General features: G+C 37.5%; 1 protein-coding gene across 3 annotated transcripts in view; it reads left to right on the plus strand.

Annotated features, from left to right (window-relative positions):
• Positions 1-17118, plus strand: part of CEP112 (centrosomal protein 112) — a 285142-nt gene that overhangs the window by 35080 nt on the left and 232944 nt on the right. For all 3 annotated transcript variants that reach the window (XM_032776336.2, XM_075071883.1, XM_075071884.1), the window contains 2 exons: positions 11036-11083; positions 11212-11289. In XM_032776336.2, the coding sequence (XP_032632227.1) occupies positions 11036-11083; positions 11212-11289 (126 nt within the window). The remainder of the gene's footprint in view (positions 1-11035; positions 11084-11211; positions 11290-17118) is intronic.

Consider the following 17118-nt stretch of genomic DNA (forward strand, 5'->3'; position numbering starts at 1 on the left):
ACGATGTGGAAACTATAGAACCTGAACCACCAAAAAAGAAAATCAACCTTCTGCTAGTGACAGCTGACTCAAATAATGAAAATCAACATGCGTCGGCAAATAATGAAAATCAACATGCGTTGGTCCACCCTGCTTTGGATTGTTATCGAGTAGAACTCATCATCAGCATGGGTGCATGTGCCCTGGAATGGTGGTTGAAGCATGAAGGAACATATGAATCTTTAGCACATTTGGCACATAAATACCTTGTGACGCTGGTTATGACAGTGCCATGAGAATGCCTGTTCTCACTTTCAGGTCACATTGTAAACAAGAAGTGGGCAGCATTATCTCCTGAAAATGTAAACAAACTTGTTTGTCTGAGCGATTGGCTGAACAAGAAGTAGGACTGAATGGACTTGCAGGCTCTAAAATTTTACATCGTTTTATTTTTAAATGCAGTTTATTTTGTACATAATTCTACATTTGTAAATTCAACTTTCATGATAAAGAGATTGCACTATAGTACTTGTATGAGGTGAACTGCAAAATACTATTTTGTTTTTTACAGTGCAAATATTTATAATGAAAAATAAATATTAAGTGAGCACTATACACTTTGTATTCTGTGTTGTAATTGAAAATGTAGAAAACATCCAAAAATATTTAAATAAATGGTATTCCATTATTGTTTAACAGTGCGATTAATTGCGATTAATTTTTTTAATTGCTTGACAACCATAGTTATAATCATACTGTCTGATATTAACTAAGGGCAAAATGTAGTTTTAATACTTTTCTTTCCCTTTCCCTTTCGGTGCCACTGTAAATTCAAAACTAAATATTTCCTCCACATAAACCTGTAGGAATATAATCTAATAATCTTTTATTTGTGGTGGGGAGGTGGAAATTCTTATTAACTGAAGGACTGATCATCTTTTGGACAGTGCTAAAGACAGAATGTTTCCTTGAAAGTTTGTTAAATTTGATATGCTAATTAATCTAATGCAGATTCAGTTATAACATCCACAATAAGGTTGGTACCAAAGCAAAGCAATTTCTAGGAATTCTGAATGTAAAAGGGAGGATTATTGATCTAGAATTTATCAAAAGGAAATAATAGTGGCAGTACTGTATATACACTTTACACTTACATTAAATACATTTAACTGTCAGGGCTGTTGTGAGGATTATTTGATATTTGTAAAATGCTTTAAGATATAAAGTGTGTAGAAGTGCTAAATATTATAATGTTTCAGAAAAGATATTTAAAAGACTTCTTATTTCATATGGTTGCATGCAAGGTTTCTAACATTAGGCCTGGCAGCATAAGAAGAAGAATGAACCAACAAACAAACACACAACAACAACATAATGAAGCACAGACAATCTCATTCTTCAACTCTAATATATGAGAACATATTTAATCTCTCCACAAATAGATTAGCGTATTCTTTCGCAGTCATGGCATGCGGGGCAGTACAGAGGATACTACAGTATTAGAATTGCCATCTTTTGGATGAAGCAGGTTCCTTCTTTTGAGCTCTTATGGCTCTGTATATGAAATAAGAGATTCCAAAGATGTAATTGGCTAATATACCCCATTTCTATTTAAAGCAAAATAAAGATAATAAGAACTATTGTGTGGTACACACAAGTTGAGAAATGTGATCATACAGCCATTGCACTATTGGTACCCTGTCATTCTTTTATTACATGTTTTAAGGAGACCCCAAGTATGAGGCCCTATATACAATCAAAGTCTTATTCTGTTTATTTGTGAAATCTAACATTTCCCTTTGGTTGGCTTTTGAAAGATCATATACATTTTCTTCGCTCAAAACCATAATACTCCTCTGGAACATTTCAGAAATTACAGGTGGATCAAGACCTGCCTTTTCTTTTTCTCATTCTTATGGGGTTTTAAGTAGGACCTAAATAAATATTACAGTATTCGATGCACTTAAATTTATATGTCCTGTGAAATAATCTTTGTCTGAATGTCTCTCTAAGATAGATCCACAAGTCAAGAGTGCTTTATGGCACTTCAGTACCAAAGCAGATTTAAATGACTCTCATGAGGTGTTAGTCAGGAAGCATAATGGACACCAGTGTGTATTCTTAAATGTCTAGTGAGAGGACAGCAAGAAATCATTGGCTTGCCAGAGCTGGCAATGTGTTTTGGTTTGCAACTGTAGCTTGAGAAGAAGAGTGAGTCTGCTGGAAGCTTTCCGAAAAAACAATAACTTTTTCTTTAGTGTACATAGTGTATTTCCTATTCTAAATCTTCCTTCACCTTGAATTACCTTGATAGAAAATACTTCCAAATGCTTTATGAAATGCATTTCCCTGTGCTCAATATTTCTTTTAGAGAAGTTTGAATATTATTCTTCCTTTATCAGGTCAATCTACAAATAGAGTAACTCCCAGTCATCTGTGTTTGTATAAATGCTACTATCCAGGCCCAACACGCTTGTTTAGTGGCATTATACTGAGAGATCAGAGTTCTGATCCTGAGCATTTTCTCTTTTCCACAGGGTAGCATGCTCAGTTCTTGGGAGGATTGAAATGAAAAGATTCCTATTTACAATGCTGCCATCTTTGTGCCATCTAGGCACCAACAAGCAAAATCTTACACTGTGCCCTGTGCTCTGCCAAACCACTTGAAGGAATAGGTTTCAGAGGTGGTAGAAAGCACCCTGCTGCCTCCCACAAAGAGTTTAACTTAATGAGCTGACACAGAGAATGACCCAGAAAATAATTCCCATTTCGGGACACACGTGCACACAGAGGTTATCCCTTAAGTAACTGGCACCCAGACCATTTATGGTTTTGCAGAACATAAACACTTAAACTGCACAAGAAAGTGAATAGGAAGTGAAGTAGGAATGGAGCACAAAGTAAGTGCTGGTGCGGCATGTCTGACAGCTTTCCCCATTAACAGTCCAAGTTGCTTGCATTCTACCCCTTTTTGAAAGTACCACCAGGTTGTGCATCTTGCAGTAATCTTGAGACTGTAAAGAAATTGATCACTGTGATGTGCGGATTGCTTCAGAGAAGGAAAATGGCTTTATCTATTGCAGCTGTTTTCCGAGAGTCCATTTACATACGGAATCATTGACCGTATAAGGAAAGTATCCTCATCTCTATCTTATCAACATATAAGTTCTTGGTGTATGTAAAAATAGGATCAATAAGTAAAGGCCTGATGCTGAGTTGCTAAGTGCTTGTAACTTGTTGTTTCTGGCTAAGTCAAGTCTAAACTGGTAGTCTGAATTCTTATCTAGATTTTTGACTGTTAGTTTGTAGCAGATTCGCCTTTCTTTGTTGTTGTGTCCAGTTATATGGGAAGAATATGGAATTTAGAATGTGTTTGCAATTGTACATTTATAAGGTCAGATCTGAAATTTAACACTGCTTCCAAATATTGTCTTGTATGTTTTTTGGTTCATGGGCCTGATTGACTCTACTTTTATTTTGTAACATGTGATTATGTCTTTTTATTGCAGAATATTGCTTCTTATCAGAACTATCATGAAATGCTTTGTTTAGGGAAGTCAGTGTTTATGATTTCTGAACCAAATGGAGAGGTTAATGCTTAACAAGTGTTATGATATAAAAGCTTCAAAGTATATTTATGATATCAACAATGTCTTCCTCTACAAGAAAAATATTTAAACATCTATTGTATCAAAAAGTGTCACATTGCTTAGCTTAACCATTTTGTTGCTTCTTGCTAGTAACACTATTGCCCCATTTGTCTTGGAGCATACTTGAATATCCCTATCAAACGTATTATTTTAGCTCTTTAGATTCTAGTCATGTTTGGACACATTTGAAAAGTAGGCTTTTGATCTTGATACATTTTGCCTTTCATAAATGGAACACTAATATAAGATGATGTTTAAATACATTATAATAGTCTCTTTCTGAGCCTTTATTGAGTTTTATCTAAATTGATATGGAACTGTCCTTGATTAAGTTTTGCTGCCTTGAAGTTGAATTAGTAATGCAGGGGAAAAAAATCTACTGTATTGCTGTTTGGAAGGAAAAAAGTTTTCCTTCTGTAAGATTAGTTGAGTTCAAATCTCCAATTATGTTGCAGCTACTTTGAACTCGTTTTGTCATTTGTAATTTATTTTAGAATCTGTTAAAATATATTTTTTTTAAATTCTAGAGTATACAGCAGCCTAAAGACCGTAGGTATTGTATCACACATTTTAATATACATTGTGAGTGATCAGACCTTGTTTTTAGTTTTGTTTTAGAAAAATTGCTAATCGATTGAGAGTAAAATACTTTATAGAGCAAATTTCTTTTCCTTTTAAATTAAATGTAATTGTTTATATTAATTTTGGAAATTTTTTATTACTTTTCTCTGATGTAAGCAAAGTTGTTGGTTAACTTTCTAGAGTGAAAAGAATTCCCGTGTGAGAGAATCAATATGGACAATAAAACATCAATGTGAGAAGTAATATTTATACAGTATAACTGAACTAGTATTAACAAATGGTTACTTTTGTAACTTCTTTTATCCAGAGCCCCCAAGGCAATCTGTAAACACTGAAATAGGCTTCACCATATCCCTGAGATAGCATATCATCTACCACTGAGTGGAGCCAATTCTGAAATATGCTATGGTGGCTCTTTGATGTGTGATGGAAATACAACACAATAGTTCAGGAAAGGAAATGCACACAAATATTGTATCCAATTGAAATTGGAAGAGAATTTTAGTGAGGCAAGGTATGCTTTGATTAACTAAAAATGGATTAACTCCCAACTTTTATCAAACGTACTATGCCATGGGATCTTTAATAAAAAGTGCTCAGGACCTTGATTTTAAGTCTCATCCCGAAGAATTTCTCATATGTTAGATTCTCTTAGGACTTAGGATCCACTGCTTAATTTTTTTTCTTCTTGGAGAAACTAAGCATAAGTTGCTTGCGAATCCAGCAAAACTATTTCCTGGGTTCCTCAAAGTAATTAGCTGGAAAGGGATGTGAGGCTTTTCATTCTTGCTAGGGATAAATGTGTTTCTCTACAATGCTTATAGAGCTCATAATTAAATAGGTGTTCCTGGTGGGGCAGCATTTAGAGTAGTGGACTAGTCTAATTGTTTTATATTTGAAATAATTATAAATATAATTATTGTACTATGTATATAGAATACAATAGGTATTATAATTAAGTGATTAACATAATTTTCTTTTGAAATTTATGCTAAAATGTTCGTGCATTGAATCTTTCAGAAAACCCATCTAAAATGAAATGTTTTTGCTGCTTTACAGCATGTGTAAAACCCCGTTATAAAGTGCCTAGTCTGATCAGTAAAATGAAGTCCTCTGATAGGAGAACCATCCATTAAATTCTGTAATAGGTAGACTAATGTTTAATAATTTCTTTACTTCAATATATTTTGTATTTCTTCATATTTTCAAAAATCTGGGCCAAGATTTCAAAAATAAGTAGTGGTTTTGGTTTTCCTAGGTTTTGAGTGCCCAAATGAAGATGTCTGAAAGTGTCCTTATTTTCTGAAAATTATGCCCCTTTAAGGTGTATGAAATTGGGACTCAAAATCAATTTTGAAAATCTTAAGGTCCATCAATCGCTATTAGCCAGGATGGGCAGAGATTGTGGTCCCTAGCCTCTGTTTGCCAGAAGTTGGGAATGAGCGACGGGACGGATTACTTGATGGTTCTGTTTCTTCCTTCGGGCACCTGGCATTGTCCACTGTTGGAAAACAGGATACTGGGCTAGATGGACATTTAGTCTGATAGTTCTTATGTAAAACCTGATCCGTAGTCTCTTGCTTTGCATCTGGGCAGAACTGTAGAAACAGTAGACCAAAATCAGCCCTGCCGAATGTGGATGCAATTTCTGTTCAAGTCCATTGCACTTGCACCTTCTTTTGTAAAAGGAATAATTTGGGCTGAATGCACTTAGTCCTGGGAGTTTGCGGGCAAGGGCACTGTGTATTTCTTTCTCTAGAGACCCTTCTGGCTGTGGTAGAGGGGCAGCATTGACTGGCTGCCAAAGGAGATCTGTGAATCAAAGATCTATCTATCTTTATCCAGAAGGAATATAGCAGTCCTGTAGGTTTAAAGTAAATAAAATTATGGCGAATTCTTGGGTGGCTTTGGCAATAGGGCAATCTATGCCTGAAGTTTCTTGGGTGCTTGGCTCAGATCTTCCTTTTTGTCTCTCTATTCCAGTTAAACTCAACTATTCTGCACAAGCCATGCCCTCTCTTTTGTTTGGTTTTCTTAGTTTCTCTCTGTTGCTTATAGTAAACATACCTACTGTATATATTGTGATGTTGGAGAGCAGCACCACTGTAAAAACTTTCCCACAGTGAACTCCAAGTGGTGGTGTGCCTTCAAAAAATAAATTCAACTTTCATGCTGACAAACAGTTTTCAGGTCCTTTAATGTCCTTCCTCCAAGACTGCAGCAGCAATCTTAGAGTGTACTTCACTACAAATCACAATGTTAGATAAGAATGTCCATACTTAATTTCCTGAAACTATTCAGCATTTGTTTCTGTAACAAACATGCTGGCTGACTGAGTTTGTTAGATTAAAGTAAGAACTCGGGTCAAGGTTCAGTTTAGTTGTTTACCATTTCAGAATCTTAAGTGTTCTTAACTCTTTCATGTGTGTTTTTCCCATCCTTGTTTTGAAAACCAAACATATTTTTCTCTTTGAAGAAGCTTACAGGGAAATGTGCAGCAAGCTTGCTAATTCATATGTTTTTTCCTAAATCTTAAAAGATGCCTTTCAATTCTAGTATTGAACTGTAATATGTCCTGTATTATTTTAGTTTTCAAAGTATTCCTTAATAATTGACTTCCAAAGAACAAAATATAATGCAGGGGAGGAGCAGGAAGATTGTAGCCATTTCTGTGATTTTGCTGTTTAAAAGGAATAGGGACACTGGTTATGTTGTTATATATTTAGGGTTAGATTGAGCCTCATACTAAACTTAGTATAAGGAATGGTGTGCAGCTGTGCCTACCCAGGAGAATGCAGCATCCTACCCAGGAGAATGCAGCATCCTACCCAGGATGCGAGGGGGAGGGATAGTGGTTTGAGCATTGGCCTGCTAAATCCAAGGTTGTCAATTCAATTCTTGAGGGGGCCACTTAGGGATGTGAGGCAAAATCAGTACTTGGTCCTGCTAGTGAAGGCAGGAGCTGGACTCAGTCACCTTTCAGGGTCCCTTCCAATTCTATGAGATAGATATATCCCCTGTGGAAGGAGCTGATGCTCAAAATCACATTTCCTTTCCTGCTTCCTCTTTGCTTTTGGGGGAAGTCTCCTTAGTACAGTTTAATTCTTCCATTGTGCCAGCTCCACTCTGTTGGCTAATGCATTACAAGGATGGAGCCTTGGTTCCATCCACTGTCTTCCCCTGTTTTTCCCCTCCCTACTCACCTGCCTGAGGTAGTGAGAAGTGGAGGACTACTGGATGCACATGCTTGTGGTAATGCAGTATGTATGTGTGCTTACTTCAGTTTACTGTCCTGCATGACCATCTAGGGTAGGGTAGTATTCCAGGAATTAAATAGAAATTCCAGAGCAAAACAGAAACTAAATCTGTACTTTTTTTTTTTTTTTTTTTTTTTTTTTTTACAATAGTGTCTTGCCCTAGGAAGTAAGAAATAAAAATATGTAATCATTTATATACATGTTGGTATACAAATATTTAGCAAAAACATTGAACAGTGTCTGCTGGTTTTATGTGAGGTTTATTTGCAGCTGTGGTTCTCTGTGCTTTGTCATATTGTTGACTTAAAGTGGATGAGTAAGGTTTCACAGTGTAGCTGATACAGCATCTCTCTATATTAACCTGTTGACAACAGTGTCCAGATTAGAACAATATTTGGTAATGAAAATGTTGGTTTGTATAAGGTAATTGGGGCTGAATCAGTGAGTGGAAGCCTTTTTTAATTTTTTTTTTTTTTATGTTGAGCGGCTTTGGTTCAGGCCCATAGGTAGTATGTCACTGATATATTAAGAGGGTGTAGAAACATTTTAGTAAATGGATGAAACATGCCATGGAAAGTTTTTACCAGATTTAACATGTCTTTTGTTTATAGAAGTATAAAAAGTAATTTCAATACCCAGTGAAATACAGAACATATCTTTTTAAAGGTTATGGACTGTAGTGTGAGAGTGGATAACAAGGTAAAGTGGATTATCTTTATCAGCTGATCAAACAGAAAATAACTTTTTGAATCAAGTGTGTTGTGGGTTGACATTTTTCCTGGAGCATATATCGGTTGCTTTAAATTATAGATATTAGTTGATATAGAACTGAAAGTGTTATGGAAAATCCAGCTGAAATTTAACTGTTTGACTGAATTGCTCTTTCTTGCTGATGTGCTGATTTTCTGCCCTGCCCCACAGCTCCACTAATTTTGAAAAAGGGGATACTTTCCATAGTTCCCCCCGCTTCGTTCTGAGTGTTTTTTAAACGGCTGTCCCCCTTAGCTTTCCCACCATTGAATGGTTGGTTTGTGGGGGCTCAAGTGTTTTAAGGTGACCAAATTAACCTTCACAAAACAAAACATGATCTGTTGCCTGTATAATTCTTTGACTGACTAATGGGCAGAATAGAAGAATCCAAAACCTTTTCTGCAAAAAATGTTTGAAAAGTCAGTTTGTACTAAGGGTATTTGCAAATGAGAGTTCAACTGTATGTCAAATAAAGATGTATTTCACTTGCTTCATACCCAAAAAACTTTGTCATGTGATTTACTGTTCGACACATGGCAAACCTTCTACACCATACATATGTGGTTTGATTTGCCTTCGACTTTTGACTTCTTATTTTTAAATTTGCATGTTTCTCACAAATACAAGTCCCCCCCTTTTTTTTGAGCACTCTTCACTGTGATATTCCTCCATTAATGTGGTATAATTTTGAGAACAAGAAGTTTTGCAGAAGACTAGCATGAAAGGAATGAATGTTGAGACATTAAATGTTTACAGATCATTTTAAGTGGATTTAATCCACAACAAGTAACAAAGTGGGAACATTTAACTTCAAAGCACATCTGGCTGCTGTTACAAAATCAGAAAATGCAAGACTTAGGCCATAGAACGTATTAGAGCCACATTTCCACCCCCACGCCCCCTTTTGTAAACAACTAGCATATACCTTCCTTATTCAAAGCGGTGCTGAAATTAAGCAAGGCTGAAAATTATTGTGTTTCATGCCCAAATAAATTATGTCAATTGGTTGTAAATCTTTAACAACTTTTATCTTTAAAAAGCTAAGAAGAATTGTTTACAATTTATGTGAAACGTGTGGGATGTTTAAAAAGCACTTGCACCCTTGAAGCCTGATCCTGCATTCTAGTTTCCTCATAACTTTCCTTGAGGTTAATTGAATCTTAGAATATGTAGGTTTGGCCCCCCAAAAATAGCTCTGGGGCCAAGAGTGCCTTATCCCTTGGAATCTATGGAGGGCTGTCTGCTCAATCTTAGATCCATGCTGGTGGGGAGGATTTGGCAGGGTGAGGTTATCGGTAGGGACAAGACATTATGAAGAAGCAGAGAATTATGGCTACAGAGTTGGTTATTGGAACAGCAGCTTTTGTCTCTCCCTCTCCTGCACCTTCTATTAAGTTTTCTGTTTTTTTAACTTCTGTGCTTGCTCTTTTTTCATTTCGCCTCATCCTTCAGTCTACTTCTGCTTTCCTTTTTCTTTCTCCCCTATTTTCTCACTTTCTCTACCACACTCATTTCATTTGATCTCCTTTCCTTACACCAAGGATATGATGGTCTCTCTTGTTCACCTTTGTCTGTTCATAATCTGCTGTCAGCCCAATGTGAATTGGTAGCTTCCTTGGTAATTTTTAAGGTGATGGTGTCCCTTCAATTCCATTATGCTGGAATATTTTTGGAAAGTCCTGGCTGCACTTATTTAAATGTACAATCATGGTTTTTATGATGAAAATGGATAGCAAGGAAATAATGTCCTCATTATTTTAATAAGTGGATGTGGTCATTGTAAAAAGTTGAACTTTGATTTTTCTTTCTGAAATACAGTGATGCACATTAAATAATACAGGAAACTTTGTTTAAAAGAAGGTCTGGTTGGTCTGCTATCATAAATTCCTGCAAGGTAAATAGTGATGGGTTATTTAGAAAAAGGCTTTAATGTTTTAAACTATTGGCTTGGCTATAATGATGATCTTGAATGTATATAGCACCTTTCATCCAAATGGAACCTAGAATGTTTAAAAACATTACTGTGTGTGTAAAATATGCTGACATTGCACATCTTTGAGCTATAGCCACCTCTGGGGTGATATGACAACTTTTGAGCAGCACATAAGAATATAACATAATATTTTAGGACAGGAAAGAAGAATACCATGTCAGATTGAAGTTACTGAGAGATTAAGCCTCCTTCTTTCATTTATAAATTCAAAAAAGTGGCAAGTACTCTTGATATATTTCGTATTTGCCATGCCTGATAGATCAGTTTAATCTTCTCTAAAAATAAAGGACTTGAAGTTGTAAGATGTGTATTGCAATCACATTTTCATTCCAAATCTTCATACCACATTTGAGAGATTATATTCTTGAAAGCATTTCCTGGATATTATGCATTCTGTGTGATGTGATGTTAGAATCTCATAATTAGAGAAAATTAAGTGAGATATAGCTGTCTGATAGAGGAAGTGGTTTGTGCACAATGTTTCAAATGCTGTTCTTAAAGTTTGTGATTGAAAGGGCTGCTGTAATTATACAATACTTTAAATGAATTTTTCTTTTAACAATGAGTTCAGTGTATGATCGTTGTTTGTGTAGTCATATTGTAGTCAATTATATTTTTTGGAAAAAACACTACGTTGAATTTCTCTCTGTTTAACCAGTGGAAAGCCAGATTAACTCCACTGAAGCTAACAAAGTATATTTGCATTTACATTTACTTTTGTAAAGTTTGGCCATAGTTTTTTAAAGTTACTTTATAAGAAATAATGATGAAAAGCCATGTCACATGGTCAGTAAGCTGCTGTTGTATAATGTCTTGTTTTCCAGCTAGAAAATCCAAGATATTTGAGAGAGAAGCCGATACCTCTGTCTCTGGTAAGTGTTATATTCCCTTGATGATTTATGGAGGTAGACTGCATTTTGTCTTTTATATTTTTCACTTGAGAATGATTCTCCTCAAGGTAATGCTTTAAACTTTAAATATGATCTTTCTCATTGAATAGATGACACCCAAAATGGGCTTGGGAAAAATTAGCACTTTTCGAGATGAACAGTCACTGTTTCGCATGCACGAAAAAGAGGTAAGATACTTCTTAAGTATCTGGATCTTTAAATGTCCTAAAAAAAATTTTCTTTCTAGTGAAATAAGTGATGGTTTGATCAGCAATCTCTGTTCTTTCTAAGAAGAGAGGGTATATAATAAAAAACAATATATGTATAGTAGCAGTGTAACTATGGATATGCTGGAAATCTTGCTTAAGACAATATACTTCAAGGTCACTGAGTTTGTGCTAAGCAAATAATTTTACAACAATTTAGGAAAAAATGACACCCTCAATATTTAAAGAAAAACTGTACATTGGTAGCCCTTAAAAATGTCAATTAATTTCCTTTGGTCCTGCAAACACTTACACATTATTAACTTTAGCCATGTGATCAGTCCTATTAAATTACAGTATAATACAGAGTCTAGTAACTGTATCTGTTTGACTTCAGTAGAATTGACCAGTGTTCTGAAGGGTGACCCCTCTATTTTAATTCATGTCAGTACATACAAAATATGTGCTTTTGGAAATTTATATATAGCATAAACATCAACAGCTTCCTCCTTTCTTCCCCTAACTTCCACCGAAGTGTCCTGTGAAACCGAGGAATGATATCTGGAATATATTGGAAGGCTGAAGGAGAAAGGTGTCATGGGATGTGGGAGGTGGACAAGAGACCTAGGCTGTAAGAATTATTTTTGAAAATATGTAATGTATTAAATAATGTATCACTTCCTATGAACATAAATTAGGGGTATAATAGAATCTGGTGGCATGAACAAAGCACTCAAGCTTTGCTCTTATGGCTGATATCTTCGCAAGAGCCCCTGGATGGAATTCACAGTCTTATTATGTACAATCTGGGGTACTGTAAATGGGCGAACTCACCCCCGCGGCGCCTCCTGCTGGTTGCTTCAGGGAATTAGCTCGAATATGCAGCTGGAGTGCCCTCTGCAGGCCGGTGATCTGCCTTCTGGCCCCGTGTCCCTCCCTGGACCCCGGTGCCCCTTTTACATGGGGTGCTGCCCCCCTGGCAGTAACCCCTTTCTCTTAGGGGTTTCCCCTCCCCAGGGAACCCCCCCTCTATCCCCACTTTGCCTCAGGGTCTTGGCAACTGCCCAGTCATTAGCTAGCCCCACACCCTGGGGCAGACTGCAGTGTTAGCCTCTCATCATTGGCAAAGGGGTTTGGTCCTGCTGCCTTGGCCTACCCCTGGGTTGCACCCTGCAACCCCCAGTACCTCCTAGCCTACTGCTAGGCCACAGCCTGGGGCTCTCCAGGCAGGAGCTCCCCAGCCTTTCGCCAGCCCTGCTTCACCCTAGGTACCTTGTCTCAGCAGCCAGACCCTTCTCTCTGAACGCAGAGAGAGAGAGAGACTTGGGCTCCTGGCTTCTCTGCCCTTTTATAAGGGCCTGTGGCTCAGTTTGGGGCGTGGCCCCAGCTGCAGCCACTTCCCTAATCAGCCCAGCTCAAAAGGCTGCTTGCTCCAGCCCCAGTCCCTTCCCTGGGCTGTTTTTAACCCCTTCAGGGCCGGAGCAGGGATCCACTCTGCTACAGGCACATTCTTCCTTGTACTATAAAACCAAATCCTTTAATACGGTAACAGGGAAATCTTTTTATGACATGCTTGTACCTATATTATTGTGACGTCTTTGCCATTCCATCTGTACATATTCTATTTCACTGATGCATGTTAGCAACTTGGAGACTAGGCAAATACTGTGCATTCTATTATGCTCTGTCAGCCTAAGAAGCTGCTAGACTAGCAACTTGAAAATATTAGTGTTCTGAGGGTTAAACTTCCAAACCTTCAGCTAAGTGTTTGAGATCCATAAAACGTGTACATTACTTCAGCCTAAATATCCCACAGTTCTGTTCTCATGTTGTTTTGTTTGTGGAAGATTACAGTATTCAATTTTCATCGATCAGGCCGTTCATCAGATAATACAGAGATGGTGTGTGAGATAAAAGTAGCAGGCTGCAAATTTGATTCTTTAAAATAACATACTGGGGTGCGTGGGAGGGCAACTGTCTCCTCTATCCTACTCCTTTGCCCTCGAGCTATCAGGCAATTATTTGAGTCCAGTATGAGATAGATGAGTTTGCTGATCATATGCCTAACCCCTGGGAATTTGACACTTGAGCTGAAATCCCAAACCATTTGTGTGTGGGATGAGAAATGCAGATGGAGGTGACTGTCTATCTGAGACTTAGTTACTCACTGCCCTGAGAACAGCTGGGTTAGATGTCATTGGCTTCCTGGATGCTGGGCTTGGGTTTACACTTAGCCTGCCAGCACTGGATGCTGACTGCTAGCTGAACCATTTTTATAATTTTCCATTTTAAATTCTAACTAACCAAACCGGTCCTCAGGCTGGCATGGGAGAGTTTTAAAAAGCAAACAACCTCCCCTTCCACTCTATTGGATATTGACCTATTTTATACAATGGGAAAATCCCTTCCTCTTCCTGACCCCAAAAAGGCAATCTGGTTAGGCCCATGGTGGACCAGGGACTTCTAGCGAGGCAACTACAAAACAGGGTGAATTTGCGTGAGTGCATGCTTTGTGGGCTGGCTTGTAGCTCACATCCAGGAGAGGGCCTGTTATCCTCCTAGGAGGAGGAGCTGCATGAGCCAGTCAGCTGCTCCTGCCTGCCCTGAATAGATCAATCAGAGCTTGAGAGGTATCACTGTGATACTGCCCAGGGATACTCAGGCACCTTGCTACCACCTCTCTTTAGGTTGGGGAAACCTTGTCTGTATCTTCCAGGGTTCAGCTCCCTAAGTGTCCCAGTCACAGGCAACACAAGCGCTCCCTCTCAGACCACGTGGGCTCTGCTGTCCCTCATGTGGGCTAGTGATAGGCACACTCCAACCCCTGAGTCCTCTGATCATCACCCCATGGTATCCAGCTCCTTATCCCTTGAACACTCACAGAATTATTGTACCTGCTCACAAAGGAACAGTGCAGTACAGCACAGCTTACTAGTTATACCTTAGACCCCCATCTCTGCTTAACACAGAGCACTTACATGTGTGTATAGTGAAAATAAGACTAAGTTTATTTAACAAAAAACAGAGTCAAATGATAGCAAACAGAAACATTGGAAACAAAGGATGACATATAATATCAGAACATACATTTTAGAGCCTAAACTCAACTAACAAGATATCCTCTTGTCTAATAAGGTACTGCTTACCTCAAAGTCTTTCTCAGAGCATTTTTCAGGATGGCTGAGACTTTTTTCATGAGATTAGCCCACGGGCTACTTGCCTTCCCAGAGAAAGGATAGAATCAAAGATGCCAAAGCATCTTTCTGCATCCCAGATACATCAGACCTGTCCTTTTTTCTTCACTTATAAAACAGGATTTTCACCCTGCTGTTTACCTATTCCTGTTTATTTTCCTTCTGAAGTCCCCTCAATTTCTTCATTAGCATTTGATTCAGTATGCTAATTGTCTTCTATTGTAAGAATGGTTGGCTAGGGGGATAAATGTCTCCTACCTCCTATTCTGGTGGAGTCTGTCTCAAGGCACATTACCTGTGCGTGACCTGCCTTATAAAAGTATATGTATGTGTATATATACATAATCTCCTTACGTATTATCCATGAATACATTTCTCAAAAATTTTGATGGTCACTGCGATACAGGCTTTCAGGAGAAATCTTCCATGACACTCTTTGGTGAACTAGAATGTAAATACCAGACCCAGGGGAAGCCTGTAACCTTTATGCACCCCTGTTTCCTCTGCCAGTTGCCATCAAGGGCTCCTTGGGTTGCAATCACCTACCTTTGTTCATGCTTTTCCTGTGTGCCCAGGAAGGCATACTTTCTATGTGTCCCCACCCTCCAGGCCCTGAAAAGAACCTTACTATGTCCATCTCCTGCTGGTCCAACAGAAAACCTCACCCCTTGTTTGGTGGCAGGGGCAGTTCTTAATGTCACTATAATAAATAGGATATTGATTGTTAACCAGTGATGTCTAGAACCTTAGCTGGTGTAAATCCAGTTTTTCTCAATTATGTTTCTTCTATTATCCTTCATCAGAAATGGCTGGCATTTTGTGAGATGGTAGGAGATGTTTTGTATCCATGTCCAGGTCTTTTCATGTTATATCAAAGGAAAAAAGAAAACATTTTTTTGTTATCATAATGGTAGTCTGCATATGTTAGATACACCTGCTTTTTACTCCGGTTTTGATTCCATGTTATTTTTAGATGTTTATTATTGGATGCTGTTCTAGTAATTTTTCTTTAGAATGTGTTACGTGAATAATTAAGAGGAAATGGTCACTTTTAATTATGTCTTGCATGTAATGAGATCTTTGCTTTTTAAGATGACATTCTGGTACTGGAATAAACATCTGAATGCTACCATGTTTGAGCACTGAAAGAGAGAGAAAGCTGTGAACCTGTTCATTTATTGCATCTAATTCATTCTGAATTTTTTTTGTGGTTTTGTGTGTTTCCACACCCTGGGTCTGTGTGTGTGCACGCTGTACATGGAGTGCTTTTATTTTTTATGTCTTCTCTGAGACATTTGAAAATGCATTGTGAGTTGATGGGTAGCTTGAAATGTGTCCTGTAAACATCCTGGCCCAAAAAAGAATTGACTATTTTGCTTAGTAACCCCATGATAATCGTTTTGTGATACCCTCCCTCCCAAACCCCATGCAGTAATGCTCCTTACAAACAGTACAGCAGAACTCTAATTATATGACTAGAATGATGGATGTGAAACCTATTCTGCATTTACAATTTTTTTTTTCAAAGCAACATATTCAGGTCTGAGAACACCACTTACATCTGACTAGAATAAATACCCTTGTAAATGTGATGTTTTTTGGTTAACTTTTAAAAATCTGCACATTTGTACTTTATAGCCTTTTTTTATAAAATGTTTCTCTCTCTTCCCTCACCCCCTTTTTAAAATTCATATTGTATTTATTTTACCTTAACATACCAAATCCTGCTTGTCTCAACAAATCTTATTAGTCTGTTGATGTTATTATATTTTATTCATTTATTTTGGGTTTATGAAATATCAGTCTACTCTATGCTCTGGGCTCCCTTGTGTAAAGACTGTCTATATAAAATAAATACCTTGTATTTTGTAACAAGCTGCTCAGCTGACTATAATAATTACGTGAGCATCAGACAAAAGCAGCAAATATAATGAAACAAATTGCCCCCATTCAGCACTCCTCCTAATTCATAAGGAAAATGATGGGCCTTGCACATTGTCCAGAAAGTTAATGACTCTAGAGCCAGTGGACCAAGTTGCGGGAAAGCAAATTCCATGACGTATTTAAAAAATACAAAAAAAAAAAATTTACACATACTTAATTTTAAATATATAAACTACATGGTTGTAAGATTAAAGCACAAGTACGTAATTCAGTAAACTACTCATAAATACTTAGAACTGCATAGAACTCCAAATCTATTAGCCAGAGTTGGAAAGGATAGGGCCATCATCTGCAAACAATCAGTCCTCCCACCCTTTGATAGTGGATATGTTTATAAGAACAATAAAACTTAGAAATGTCTTAACTTTATATGTACATGAAGCCTAATCCTAAAGACAATCAGTAGAAAAAAAAATCTTTGGCCTAGACACGAGGAAGAACAAAATTGGGTAGCAATACTTCCATGACTAATGAGGGAATTAATCTGAACAGCTGCTCCCTATCAACAGCTACTAGTCCAACTCGATACTCAGTCACATTGTGTAGACATCACTTTTCCTGCCTTGCTTTGGTATTGCCTAGTCCTTTGGATTGGCAGTATTCAAAACCACCAGTTGTGCCAGGACATGGTAAGACAGGTTTCATTAAAGGTGGAATAGAAAATAATAATAAT

This window comes from Chelonoidis abingdonii, chromosome 13 (genome assembly GCF_003597395.2).
Source record: "Chelonoidis abingdonii isolate Lonesome George chromosome 13, CheloAbing_2.0, whole genome shotgun sequence".
Lineage (NCBI taxonomy): Eukaryota > Metazoa > Chordata > Testudines > Testudinidae > Chelonoidis > Chelonoidis abingdonii.